This window comes from Perognathus longimembris, chromosome 5, assembly GCF_023159225.1.
Source record: "Perognathus longimembris pacificus isolate PPM17 chromosome 5, ASM2315922v1, whole genome shotgun sequence".
Lineage (NCBI taxonomy): Eukaryota > Metazoa > Chordata > Mammalia > Rodentia > Heteromyidae > Perognathus > Perognathus longimembris.
The window spans coordinates 75,541,739-75,556,463 of NC_063165.1; the positions used below are offsets into that span (position 1 = coordinate 75,541,739).

Here is a 14,725-nt window from a genome sequence, read left to right on the forward strand (position 1 = left end):
TTTTTTTAAGATTTGTCCTTGTTAGGAAGGGTTTAGTTATGTTTAGTGTGATGAGGAGATGGTATTGACAAAAGGTGTGTGTGTGTGTGTGTGTGTGTGTGTGTGTGTGTGTGTGAAGCAATTACTGTCTCTACCTTCTGTTTCCATCCCTTTTCTTTTGTAAATTGTGGAAGAGTACTATTGCCTCTCAATTGTCCTCTGGTCAAGTACTTATTCATAGTGCCTCTTGACTAGGGCCCTTAGAGCTCTGGGATCTTCTTGAAGTTTATGGTGAGTTAATGACTTGAGTCTGCAATTGGGTGATCACCTGTGTTCTATGCAAAATGGCTTTTGGTCTGCTTACTCAAGAGTTTAGTTATGTCTGTGTCGACCTAGCAGAGTCCTATAAGGCTCTTTTAATTCATCAGTTTTTGTTTAGAATATGTTGTTTCGTCTTTCATAGGAAACCTCCTCGAGTTTGCATTTCTGCTTGACTTAACATTATCAGCCAGTGTCATTATTCACCTTCAGGTCAAAAACTCAGAAGCTTCTAACAATCAGAATGGTTTGTGTTGAATATGTAAAACCTTAAAAATGGAGGTTTTCCTTTTAAATTTTTGTTTCATAAGTGTCCTAAAGTAATATTCACCCTTACTAGAGGCCAAATGGAAAATCTCATGAAAAATAGCAATATTCAACTATATATGATGATGGGAAGGTATCACAATATCCTTATGTATTTTATTGTGTTCACAAGCCAAGTTTGTTAGTTTGCTCACTATGCATAATATTAAACTATGCATTGGCATGGCTAACTAAAATCTTGGATTGCCATACTTTGCACAAGTGTTTATCGATTATTTTCATTTGTTTTTCTTTAGTTTGACCTGACACATCTAAGAGGCAAATTTTATTTTCTTTCTTAACTAAGAGTGTGATTTGATTGTTTTGTGGTGATGAAATGAAAACTAGGAAAGAGAACTTAATAATGTTTAGATTAAGGGTTTTAATTTGATTAAAGTTCCAAAATGTGAAACTATACATGTACTTGAGAAATAGAGCCAAAGCTAAAATATTGACTTGTTTAGGTATCTAAACCTAAACATTGAATGTTTAAGTTTAGAAATATCATATTACTATAGGCTATCAAATATTACTTTTTTGTCAAAAATGCATCTGATAAAATTAAGTCCATAGTACTCTTTCATGCATAATAAAGAAACAAGTATTTTGGAAACCAATTAGTCCATTTTTATAATGAGTTACAATTTTTCTTTTTTTCTTTAGAAAAGCAGCATGTTGTCATCTCCAACCTAACTTATTGCTATTTCTCCTTTTTAAAATATGCACTCTGTTGGACTTTTTAAGAGTTCAAGAAAGCATATATACATTTCAATGAAATATTTTCAAGCAACTACTCACTCTCGTGAATGGACCTATATGGTAACCGATTGTTCTCATCTTCCTCCTTCTAGATCTTAGATGAGTTTTGCAATGTGAAGTTCTGCATAGATGCCAGTCAACCAGATGTAGGAAGCTGGCTCAAGTACATCAGATTCGCCGGTTGTTATGATCAGCACAACCTTGTTGCATGCCAGATAAATGACCAGGTATGTTGTAAAAGATTTTTTTGTCTTTTTTTTTCTTTGTTGAGAGCATTAAAGTGTCAGTGAAGCCTGAAGAATAAAAATAAAAAAATAAAAAAACAGGGAGCTTCAGTAGACCCTTGTGGCCTGTTTGTTGGGATGGTGAAAAGCAATGTACAAATGTAAGATGCAGAACAAGTCATTTCTAGTACTAGTTTCTTTCAGGGCTTCCCTTTGGGTAGTAGTTCATTTTGTCTTAGTATCTTTCATAAACACTTGAGTTTCCTTCATGTAGCTGGATGATTTGAAAACCCAACTGCTTATTTGTTCCTTAGGTTCATTCTTAGGAAATACTGAGCTAATCAAGAATATTATTGTGAGTTTATGCAGAAATTACAAGCATTATATTTGAAATATTATATAATTTTTGTGAAATAGTAGGTAGATGTATGTATGATGTCCATGCATACCTATTTGATTATGAGTCTTATATTGATTTGTATAATTATGAGTGAAAATTTTCTCTCAGAATAAGCCAGATACTCTTTTGTTGTTGTTGTTGTTATTTATCTAAAATGTTTAAAAATATCACTGCTGAAAATGGCTTTGTGGCATGATGGTAGTAAGGTGACTTTAATACGAATAACTATGAAATACACATCATGATAGTATCATGAAACATTTTCACTTAATAAAATTAGATTATGAATCTTATAGCTTAGTGTGACAGTACGTAAAATAAGAAGAGGTTCAGCCTGTTAATTTTTCTTTTATAAATATCACTGGGTTAGAATTTAATTATGTTACAGTAATTTATTTATTCTAAACTCAGTGGCTACTTAAATCAAAAATGTTTCCAAGACCATATTGAAATGGCTACTTGGCAAATCTGCTATGAAATCACCACCCGGAATAAGAAAAGTTTAAATTAGATGTTTCCAATTGAAAGCTGTTAAATAAAGCTAGCCTCATATGTTCTAAGACTCTTTCAATCATCCTTACGAGATTATTCTTTGGCGTTTGACCAGCCACCAGATAATTTTTACTGGCGAAACTATATAAGAGGTAGTAAATTGTAAAATTGGGTTTAAATGGAAATCATTTAAAAATCTTCAACATATATCAAAAATAATAAACCAATCAATTGAGGTTTTCCCCTTTGCTGTAAGAAAACAAGAGGCATTATTGACAAAGGAAAACATTATTAAATTAGCTATTGATTGTGAGCAGAAAAGACTCCAACACCGTCATACCAGTTACTGTCACTACCAACAGCAGACATTTCTTGAATGCCCACTATTTGCAGATTTGGGAAATAAGTGTGAATAGTTGTTTTTATTCTATTTCCTAAATAAAGAACAGGATGATGTTAAGAAAAGTACCTTTAAGATGGAATAATATGATTCTATTGAAATCATTACTTGCTATTCACATGTACTGACCATGGGAGCTATGTTGTTTTATTTAAACCTGTTGTATAATCAGTGAAAAGATGATTTCAGGATAGGATTTGTAGCTGGCTTTTCATTTAATACTATCTGTCTAACGTTTTCTGGTAAATATACACTTGTCATTGGGAATCTTGATTGCATTAAAGTGGGAAACTATTTTGCTGTTCTTATTAATTAGGTGGCTCATTAAAGTAGGCATTGATAATTTTAGCATGGTGACTTTAAAGGGCGTTGCTTTCAAAGGAAAATGTGCTGATTTCAGACCTTAATGAATATCATGCTTACTTATTTTAACTGAAGAGTCAGGGAATATAGCTCATTAGGAAAAGACATAGAGGGCTAATATTAGAGATTTACTTACTACTCCTTTAAGTACTCGTTTTCAGCTTCTATAGTACGCTGACAGAAATCTAAAATGGTAACAGAGTACATCTCAAATAACGTAACTGTGAAATTGGTACTCTATGGTCAAGTAAGTTGGCCCATCAACAAGAGAAAAAAGTGGGAGGTAGAAGTCCAGACGTGCGTGCTGGGTGCCTGTGTGTGTACAATCACACGACAATGACACGACAGAGGAGGACAGACTCCCACACTGTGCATGTGTATATACAAATGCACATGCACTTTCTAAAAGCCAATTAAGACAAGCCATTCTGGACAGCTATGAAATGTGAGTGTTGGACTAGAAACAATGATTAAAAAGCTGACTAAAGGGATACTCTAGGTCTGATTTTTGCTTTCTTTTCCATGAGGAGCAGACGCTGCCAAATGGTAAAAATAAATAAATAAATACAGAATAAAAAGCACAAGTCACCACACAACACACACCTTCTATTTTATGAGATATTATTTAATATCCAAACATTGACAGAGACATTGGATCAGGAGTAATTATGAAACGTTAATGACATCCACTTACTTGTACATCACAGAAGCAAATGTAGCATTGTACCAGAAATTGTCAAAAAGAATTTTCCTCTTTGATTCTTAGAAGGAGTTCAAGTTTATAGAATGAATGTTAGTAATATGACAAGTATTAAGTCTTGAACTCTAAAGAGAAGAAACATAGATGAATCTTTTAACTACAGTCTAGTCATGATAATGATTGGGTCATCTAACAAAGAAGGACAACGATTACCAAGTTCAAAACAAGAGTAAATAAGTTATTTTTATAGAGGCATGCTTAAAAAAGATCCAATGCTGTTTAAGATCAAGTGTGATCAATTTGAAACAGTGTTATAATGATGTGGAGATCTATAAAATCAAACAAATATAAGGTGATGAAATAATTTTATGGTAGAGACTGTCAAGTATTGGATAAAACCTGCATTTGAATTATTTGGGGGCCATGGGGCAGAAGTTCTTGAAAACAGTGTGAATTTTGTTTTTTTTTTTAAGTAAAATTCATGAAGGGTATAATCTCTTGGATATCATATAAAACAAAAGCATAGACAATTCAATAGACATTTTTACAGTATCTTCCTACAAGCATTTTATTTGAGGGGACTTTCCTTGGCTTTTAAATTTTCCAGTTGATTTCTATGAGTTGTTTTACTACAGATTTTTTTTTTTCAGATTACAGTGAGCTTTATGACAGCTTTTTTTTTCTTGACAGTGGTCCCTAGAAATGTTCAAGTATTGTGATTTTAAATGTCTCTTTCATTTCACATTTTAAAAATGATTGCAGTGATATTTCTTGAATTTGATACTTTTAGAATTTTTGAAAGCACTGGCATGACTGCTGAACCATAATTTCTAAAAAGATGCAGCTTCTGACTGGTATTCTTAATGTCCCTCTAAAAAGATTGTTTTAACTATAGTAATTGATCTTTATAAAAGAAAACCACACCAAAGGACACTAGTAAATTAAGACCCAAATCACACCCAAGTCATAAACTTATAGAACCACTTAAAACACCCAAAGCTCTGAATTCTGGATGCCCTAATCCTTTCCCCTTTATTCCCGAAAGTTGCTTTACTATACTCCATAGTTTTACTTCTGTGTCCCAGTGTTTACTGATGGTGACGGACAATGCTTAAATGCACCCACATTTTACCAATCTGAACTTGTTCTTGGTTGCTTTTAAGCTTAGGAACTGGCAGTGAGCAGTAGGCTAGGTCAGGAGCAGACAGAGAGATGGATGAGAACAGATCTCTCAGAATAGATCCTTAAGAGAACCAGAAATACAGAGGACACATGAAAACAGATTAGCAGCCATCAGGGCTTTCATTCACGCTCAATAGCACCCCTGGATTTAAAGTCAAATAGTCCGGACTTTGAAGTGATTTACTGAGCATTTTTTTTAAACCTAGACATTTTGATATTTCATCCTTTGAAGCCTTTTAAACATCTTATCTGACAAACTATTTTGATTGGATGGTAGATGTAGTGTGTTCCTTCGTGTATGGTCTCACCTTTCCCTTGGTGCTGCGATAACTTCCTTCTTCACCCTGTATTTCTATAGCTTCACTTGGATCATAGACAGGCCTTCCTGTAGGCCACCAAACAGCCTGAAATAGTTCTCATCTTCCAATATGTTCACATGTATTGATATCATGCACATTTTACATAACAGAAGTTACCTGCACCCAACAATTTTGTTGATACTTCTTTACAATGAAACCATATTGGTTTTAATAGATAGAGAAGTCATTAAGTGACTTCATGTAGGTCAGTGCTTAAGACTTAATCAACACCTGTCTCTTCATTCAAGCAAAGTAGTATAAGCCTCGTGAGTGTATCTGCTAAATCCTGTCTGTTCTACGCATTCCCAGCCCTAGGAAGGAACACAGTTTCATTCAAATCCCTCATCTGCCCTCACATGGTCTTTAAGTGGAAGAAAGTTCTCAGAAACACAAGATACTGTTAATGTCATATGTACAAAGTGATGCCCTTTGTGTTTTTTTTTTTTAAACCCAGGTTCTTGGCAGCTGGTATTTAGTGAGTAGAATCAAAGTTCTCTGTGGTTCATTCTACATGAAAAAAAAGAGAGACATGTCAATAAAAGACTATCTAATGTCTGATGAATATATTTGGAAGAAAACAGAATGAGAATACAAAATCAGAATTCACTTGGGAGGGGGGAACTCTCTGAGCTCCCTTGGGGTTAATGATTGGCAGCAAGAATCTGCCATGTTTCCAGTTGAAACAGCATTGTTCTCATTTGTGCTTTACCTTATAAACTTTTAATGGCTTCCAGGACAACCATGGCTGATTTGGCACACCCACTTTCTCTCTCCTTAGGCCCACGTGAGTGATTCTATCAGACCGTGTGACACTAGAACACTGCTATTATTACAGGTGTATTATGGGCTCAATTATTAACTTATTTTCTTAGTATGAGGAATGAAAACATCCACTTTTCTGCATCATTCAACTTATACAATTTGTGGAAAATAAATAAAAGTAAGCTAACTCTCCTTTTAAAAGAAAAGGTAAATTGTTAGCTACTTCCCACTTTAAAAAATGTTTGCTTCTATAGTCAGGCAATTTGTTAATTTTTTTCTTCCTTTACAAGGATCTCTGTCCACATTCTGTATGACTTCTTTTGATGTTAAAATTATTATTGGCTTTGGGCATTTTCTTTGCTTTGCTTTTAAGTCAAGTTCTACTTTTATACCAGAGTTATGCTGTGCTGTTTTAAGATGAATGCCAGCTGGCGATTCCCAGAGACTGGCTTTGTGAACAGTGCCTAAGCTGACTTAAAGCTGGGCTGGGGTGGTAATTGTCTGGGTGGTAAGCTACTCCCCTCACCCAAAGATGAAGTTTTCTGGATGCAGCTTTCTATTTGACACTTACATGCTAAAACAAACAGCATCACGTCTCTCCCCAGTGTAAATATCTCTAGGACACAGCACTGATAGAATTTTTGTGCCTTTGTTGATAGTGTGTCTTAAACCCAAAGTGTCATGTTCTCTCATTTGATGTGTTTGCTCAAGACTTGGTGTGCTACCAATCAGACCACACCTCCTTTTGTGGCTTTTTGCTGGTTGATTGGAGATAAGACTCTTTTATTTGTCTGCTCAGTCTGGCCTCTAACTGGGATCTTCAGAACTCAGCCTTCTGCGTAGCTAGGATTGTAGACATGAGCTATCAGTGCCCAGCTGTAGCTGATGTAATTTATGCAAGGGTCTTTTGATTGAAATTAAAGATTCATGGACCATGTAAGTTGAAAAAGAAGGTCATCTGAAGAGTTAGGTGCACATTTTTAGTAGCTAGTGTTTCTATATATCACCCTTCATTCAAGCCATCACGCACTCGGGCTCCTGCTGTTTCTGAGACTGCACTGGCAGTAGAAAGGTCAGGTCATCCTCAGAATGCTCCCCCCCCCCAGCCCTCTAGCCCTCTAGGAAGAGAACTTGATGGCCAAGAATCCCAGAAAAGCCTCCCTTTAGGAAATACAACACTCCCCAAATCATCCTTAGCTTCCTTAAAGTGCAGTGGTGGATAGTTTGCCAAATGTTCGACAACCATTCCGAGTGAGCATCAGGGAGTTTTCAGAGCAGAAGGAAGCTCGGAACTTGAAAGATGTGGATGTTTCTTGTGAGTTCTGTAGACATATTCTCCGAGGTTGTTCAAGAGAGAAGTTGAGTGGCTTCTAGGCTGGGTCCATTGTAGGCTTTGGCTACCATCATATGTAGATCCCTATTGCTTGCCATATTGGAGACCCAACAGCCAATTCTGTATTCTTTTGTTCAGGAAATTATACTTAGTTTCTCCTGGCTCACATCTGTAATCATTACTACTCAGGAGGCTGAGACCTGAGGATTAAGATTCAAAGCCAGTCCAGGTAGGAAAGTCTGAGACACTTATCTCCAACTAACCACCAAACAGCCAGAAATGAACCTGTGGCTCAAATGGTAGAGAGCCAGTGTTGAGCAAAAAAAGCTAAAGAGCAGCACCTAGGCACTGAGTTCAAGTCCTAGTACTGGCACAAAAAAATGAAATAAATCATATGTGGTTTTCTTTTTGTACGATAAAATGTGAATGATGTAAAGAAGAATAAAAGCCTCTCCAAGAATGTCTTGGCCTTACAGGATCAGGATTTTTTTATTTTCATTTTGGAAGCAGATATAGAAAAGTAGTAACTGATTTTTCTCAATTACCTGTGTGTGTATTTGTGTGTGTGTGTGTGTGTGTGTGTGAGAGAGAGAGAGAGAGAGAGATGCTGGTGATAACACCAGCAATTTACCCGTGTTAACTAAACCATAACTGACTTATTTTTCAAGTCTTTCAATTAATATCTTCTTCAGTGTAGACCATAATCCTAAACATAAATATAGGCTACCTTCTCTTTGGAGACACTAAAGATAGCCTGGTTTGGCAAAGCTTGGTTATGATAAAGCTAACATTTAGTCCAGTGAATTTATGTGCTGTCTGCTGAAGATACCTCACTTTGCCTCTTATTAAGTTAGGCTCAGGATGGATACTAGAGACCTTATACCAGAGTCCAAAACCTTGACGTCATTCTTTCACGCATGACTTGGGGCTGGGGCTTTCCACATGGCTAGGAATCCAGGCTATGCTTCCTGGAGCTGTCTTATAAGCACACACTTTATCTGTGATACAGTGACAGATGCCACCTCTGTGCAGTCCCACAGATGTGTTTGTGCCAGATGTTGACTCTGTTCAGACCTCAGATTGTCATCCACCCTCCTCCCCAATCATTTCCCAAACATGAACATTTCATTCAGCTTTCCGCATACTCCGGAGTGGTTCATTGAATGAAGCTATAGAAAAGGAAACATTTAGTCCAAATGTTGGAAGCTGGGGGAGGAAGAAGTCAGCAGTCAACTCCAAAGTGAAAGACAGCAACAGTCTGAAAAAGTTGTCTCCTAGTTTATAGATTTTGCAAGGAGTCCATTTCTCTATTACTTCAATTATTACAACTTCCTGAACAGGTTGAAGGTCATTCATAATTCACACTTCTGTCATTTTTAGACATGCCTAATGCAGTCTATTAAACACAAATAAAACTTCCAGTGTTTGACCAGGAAAAATAAATGGGGATTCATAACAATGAGGCCTTGTTCATCTCTCCAAAAGTAAATGATGTGTTTTCTTTCGTGCTTGTTTTCTCCCCTATGCATACTGAATTTTTCTTCTGTCTCAGGAGTTCAAACATGGTACTTTAAATCTATCTTTGCCTTAAAAACTAGACAGCAAACCTGCTCTGGTAGATCTGGATTTTTCTATTTTATAAGATAATCAAGGAGAACCCACCCCATATAGATACATATGGTAACCTCATTAATTTGATGGAAGATTTTGTTAGACACAAGCCTTCACAATATAAAACAGAATTCACCTGAAAGTCTTTTATGGTCTATTAACTTGCCTATCAGAATGTTTATGAGAATCTACATGCTCTTTAGTGCTGTCTTCTACAACTTAAATAACTAAATAAAATGGATATTTAGTGATGCATGCTTAATTTTGATTAATTCCACTTTCCACTATATATAATTTACATAATAACATGCAACCAAATTTTTGTAACTTGTATAAATGAATCCTATAATTTATATTTTAAAAGGTGATGCTGCCAATAGTTTTGCAAATATGAGAACTTTTCCCCAAATGTGCACTTTGGCCATATCTGTGTCACATATAAAATTTGTAAGGTTGCTTAACACATACATATTTGTATGTAATATTGCAAAAAATGTTCCCTTGGGAAGTGAAAAATAAGCTATGTCAAATCTCTGTCAATATTGCTTTCTATCCCTAGCTCAGCCTTGTATTAATAGGATGGACATGGTTTATATTCCTGGAGCTAGTTTCAGAATTTGATTAAAATGAAGTATAAAAATTACATTTAGGGTCTAGTGCCAGTGGCTCAGACCTGTAATCCTAGCTACTCAGGAGGCTGGGATCTGAGGATCGCAGTTTGAAGTCAGCTTGTCTAGAACTCTTATCTCTAATTAACTACCACAAAAGCCAAAAGTGGAGCTGTGGCTTACCTGGTAGAGTACTAGCCTTGAGCCAAAAAACTCAGCGGCGCCGGGCTCCAGTGGCTCATACCTTTTAATCTGAGATCTGAGGGTGTAGTTTGAAGCCAGCCTGGGCAGGAAACGCCTAAAAACTCTTATCTCCAAAAAGCTACACAGAAAAAGCTGGAAGTGGTGCTGTGGCTCAAGTGGTAGAGCACCTGCTCAAAAAAAAAAAAAAGCTAAGGAACAGTGCTGAGGCCCAGAATTCAAGCCCCAGGACCAGCAAAATATATCCAGCAATATATATAGTGTGTATATATATATATAGTATATATTGTATATATATGTATATATATATATACAATAATAATAAACAGCTCAGGGCTACTTCTCAGGCCTTGAGTTCAAGCCTCAGGACCAGCGCATTGAAAAATTGCATTTAGGAATATTAACTTTCTAGCTACATGTATAATATTTATTATGTTGTAAATTTCACTAATCTAAAAGTGAACAACTATGACTCAAATGATTAAGATTTTTCACTTGGAATTTTACCAAATGGGTATTTAACACATTATGTAAATAAAAACTATGCAAAAAATCCTTTATTAGAACACGTACTATAAATACATATTAATAAATTGAGGTGTATAAAGATTAAAATAAAATATTCCTGCTTCTAAAGAGAGAAACACATGCTTTATGGAAAAGTAAAAAAGGATTCATTAAGAGATTAGAAAATTAATTTTATGTGATAAAATGGGAAGGCTATTTCAACTGTCAAAAGCTCAAATGTATGGAGTGTCAGCTCTTGTTCATATCATGTTATGTCTCTAGATTTTAGTTTTAGCACCAAATATAAAATCCTGGAGGAGTTAACACATTTAAAGGTATTTATTAATTTTCATTAGAAAACAGAACTTACACATAATCCTATTTTCTTATACTGTAAGGACCTGCTCCCCTGATATTTTACATATACTGATGGTAACTGAGTTGTTTTTTCCCCTACATGAATATTCCAAGACAACACAGTAATAAATTAATAACTAACTCCTTTATCAATTCAAACTTTTCGCCCAATGTTTAAGATTTTTGAACCTTTACTTTATATACTTCATTTGAATTCATCACAAGATATCAGATTCACAACATTTAAATTTTGGATCTAGATAACTTTTTCCACAGAACTCTGATGAGAAAGGAGACTTGTTAAATCTTTTATGGAATTTAACAGAAACATTGACTCTTTTCCATTTTTCTCCAATGCAAAAACCAGAGAGGTTATATTAGTAGTGTCTGTTGCTTCTTGTTCATTGCTCAGCTAACACGTGATTTATAGGATTTGTTATACAGTTGATGTTTGGGGAGTACACCAATTTTGAAGGTCTGTTTTTCTAAGTACATTTACTTCTCTAATATCTATGAGAAAAGGCTTCATAAGACTTTTCTTTTTGGTGATACTGTTATTTGCCGAATGATCTCTTTTATAATATGAAAGTATAGACGTAATCCTTTCTGAATGATTTAATTCCTCCAAGAGCACATCCCATCATTTCCTTATGGGATTGTTTCAGTGCAAAAAAAAAAAAATTCTTTTTAAATTGTAGCTTTAGTCATTCCCCTCACATTGCAAAAGCTTGTTAGTGTACTATTGTTAGAAAGCAAAATAATTTTTTTGTAATCATTTCTGGATTCAAATATTGAAATCATACCTTTGGATGGTTATAATCCAAATGCTTAATTTTATGTACGTATTTAAGGTCCTTCGGGACTCACACTGGTGGAAACACCTTGGGTATGGGAGTCAGTCTTCAAGGGTGAGGCAGACAAGACTTCGAGGCACATTCTTATTCTATATGGAGAATCATGCCCAGAAGCTGCCCTCATTATGTTTGGCACTTGCCAATTTTTTTTTTCAAACCTCAGTTTCATGAGCACCATAAAAACTCACTTAAAATCGAAAAGAACCCCCTGAAGTTAAGGTGATCCACTCTACTTTGCCTTGCCTTTCAGGGCTTGGAATGTCACCTTTGACCTCCAGTAAATAAAGCCAACATCAACACTGTACCATGTCTTTTATTTTTTATGCACTCAGTATTCTTCATATGACAATCTGGACACTTACACGGAAATTACAGCAATGATCTATGTCCCTGCACCGAGAATTGTCTTTGTAATATATAGGTACTGTGTATCCATCATTTTCTTTTGTTCTTGTACTGTTCACCCTGGATTGAGTAAATCTAAAATGGAATTAAAAGAGACGTGATTAATAGTGAACTACCAAGAAATAATGATATCATAATACTTTCTTAAAACGACCTGGCATGTGTGTGTAAGTAGCATTTTCCAACAGAGACAATTACAGCTGTTTGACTGTCTTGCAGGCTATTGTGTCTTTAACCTCACTATTTCCGAGAAGCCACCGAAAAGTTCTAATATGTCACAATTCAAATGTCAACATGTTGTTGGAAAGGAAACTAATAAGTTAAGCCTTGCAAGAGATGCCAAAAAGAGAGGTGATTCAAAACTGTTGAGAGCAGTCTATTGTTTTCTAAAGGGAAATAGAATTGTGGAATAAAACAGTATTTAATTCCCGTTCAATAAGTATTTAACTGGAAGGATTTTTTTTGGGGGGGGCAGGGGGAGGAAACTTAAGCGTGATCATTATTTTTCTTTAATCTGTTAATTTTTTTTTCTACTTGTGCATCTCCAAAAGGAGGATGTGAAAGTTGGACATTAGATTACAAAGTTCTGTAAGTTTACTGGGCTTTGTTTTGTTTTGTTTATAGGAGTGCAGCACATAGCAAGGAACAATTTTCCTGATGGTCTGGATTCCATCTTTAGATAGATATAAAAAATCTAAGGTTACGGTAGAACATGGTAGACTAATATGTTTAGGTATTACATTGTGTTCTCTAAAGGAATATGGGTCAGTTAAGCTTCTATTGAATGAAAAACCATTAATTCGTTATGGCAAGAAAGAAACTAAGAAGAACACACTTCTCCTACAGGTATAATTTAGTACACTTTTGTGCTCTGGTTTCTTTATAGAAAAATAAACAATTGGACTATAGAGCCACCTACTGGAGTAAAAGGCACATACTTACATTTACTGTCTTCAGCTTTTCAGAAGACAAACAAATAGACAAATATAAATAAAGTATGAGCATTTCTGCTGATTTTCTAAACTATTCATGAATCAGCTTTTCTCAATTTGAAATACCAGGAAGACATCATGAGACATTGTAGTTAATTGATATCAGCGTTTTCTAAGAAGAATCTCTTTTCTTGGTTATGTTTCTAAGGTGTAAATTTTCTCCTCAGGTTATCTTGTTTCTGCTGGTGTGTGTGTGTGTGTGCGCGCGCGCGTGCGAACCTGGCCCTTCCTCCCTCCCTTCCTTCCTTCCTTCCTTCCTTCCTTCCTTCCTTCCTTCCTTCCTTCCTTCCTTCCTTCTTTCCTTCCTAACTTCCTTCCTTCCCTCCCTCCCTCCCTCCCGCCCTTCTTTCTCTCCCTCCTTTCCCCGTTGCTTGCTTACCCTGGTTGGATTGAGAGAGAATAAAAACCCTTCACTGGTGATGCTGTGTGAGAAGTCTCTTTTTCAGAATATTGGGAAGTTTTTACAAAGATACTGTGGCAGAAAGTAATCGTTCCCAATTTTCATTAGTTAGTTCTACAACTTTACTCTCCCAAAACTTTTTACCTGATTGTAGAATTGTTTAATAATCTTAGTATACACTAATATAATCACATTAGTATACAAAAACCCTAAGAATGTTGTTGAGAACAATGAATAAACATCTTGAAGAATTTCATGCTGAAATGCTTTTCTCAATGAAGAGAATAGTACCCAGGCTTGGGTACTGGGCAGTGACTGACCAAGTCATTGAATCTGTAGCAGCTCTGGGAAATCCCAGGTTGGAGTTCTTTCTTTACAGTCAGCCAGTAACAGATGGGTGAAATCCTTCCTCCCATGAGCACCTTGCTAGAAAGCAAGGAAATAAGCACTATCGCCTACCTCAGCCTGAATCAGTAAGAGGCATGCATAAAGCTTGTTTTCAAAGAGTGGCCACCGGGGAAGGAAAGCCAGGACAGAGCTATGCCAACACCCTTCTGACTGGTGGGAGAGGGCTTTAGTGTTTAGAAGGCAAGACTCTCCTATGATTCTGTTCTCTAGGAACCTTGTCCATTTCTGTCACATGCTCTTTACAACACCTTGTTGAGAAGGCCCTACCCTTGCTGTCTTGCTCAAAGAGGGCAGCTCAAGGTGAGCTGGCCTATTTCTGGCTAATACAAGACAGGACTCGGCTCTATGTGGGTGGTTTACTTGGTGCTTGGAGGAATTCAGAGAAGGGAAAGTTCTTCGTTAAACATTACACAGGCTGAATGTGACACAACAAGCCTGCTAGCAAGAAAATGTGATTTGTGAAGTGAGTAGGATTTGGAAAAGACTTATGAACTGGTGCAAGAGTCATCGCTTTCTGTTTCTTGTGGAGGGTTGTTTCCCAGTGTATGAAACAAAAATGATCAGTTCATTTGATTAAAAGAATAAAAGGAATCTTGTTTATTGTGTATTGGGTGTATGTCTTTCCTTTTGCTAATAATAGTCCCTTCTCTGTGTCTTTTCCCTGCTCTTCCTGCCCTTTTGGTCCTTGAAGATATTCTATAGAGTAGTGGCAGACATTGCACCTGGGGAAGAGCTCCTGCTGTTCATGAAGAGTGAAGACTATCCCCATGAAACCATGGCGCCCCACATCCACGGTGAGTGCCAC

General features: G+C 36.2%; 1 protein-coding gene across 10 annotated transcripts in view; it reads left to right on the forward strand.

The window, feature by feature from the left end:
* Positions 1 to 14,725, forward strand: part of Mecom (MDS1 and EVI1 complex locus) — a 568,324-nt gene that overhangs the window by 505,942 nt on the left and 47,657 nt on the right. For 9 of the 10 annotated variants that reach the window (XM_048347157.1, XM_048347162.1, XM_048347160.1 and 6 more), the window contains 2 exons: positions 1,455 to 1,589; positions 14,612 to 14,714. In XM_048347157.1, coding sequence (XP_048203114.1) covers positions 1,455 to 1,589; positions 14,612 to 14,714 — 238 coding nt within the window. Of the gene's footprint in view, positions 1 to 1,454; positions 1,590 to 11,598; positions 12,967 to 14,611; positions 14,715 to 14,725 lie in introns of those variants that run through there. The other variant, XM_048347163.1, reaches the window with a different exon arrangement.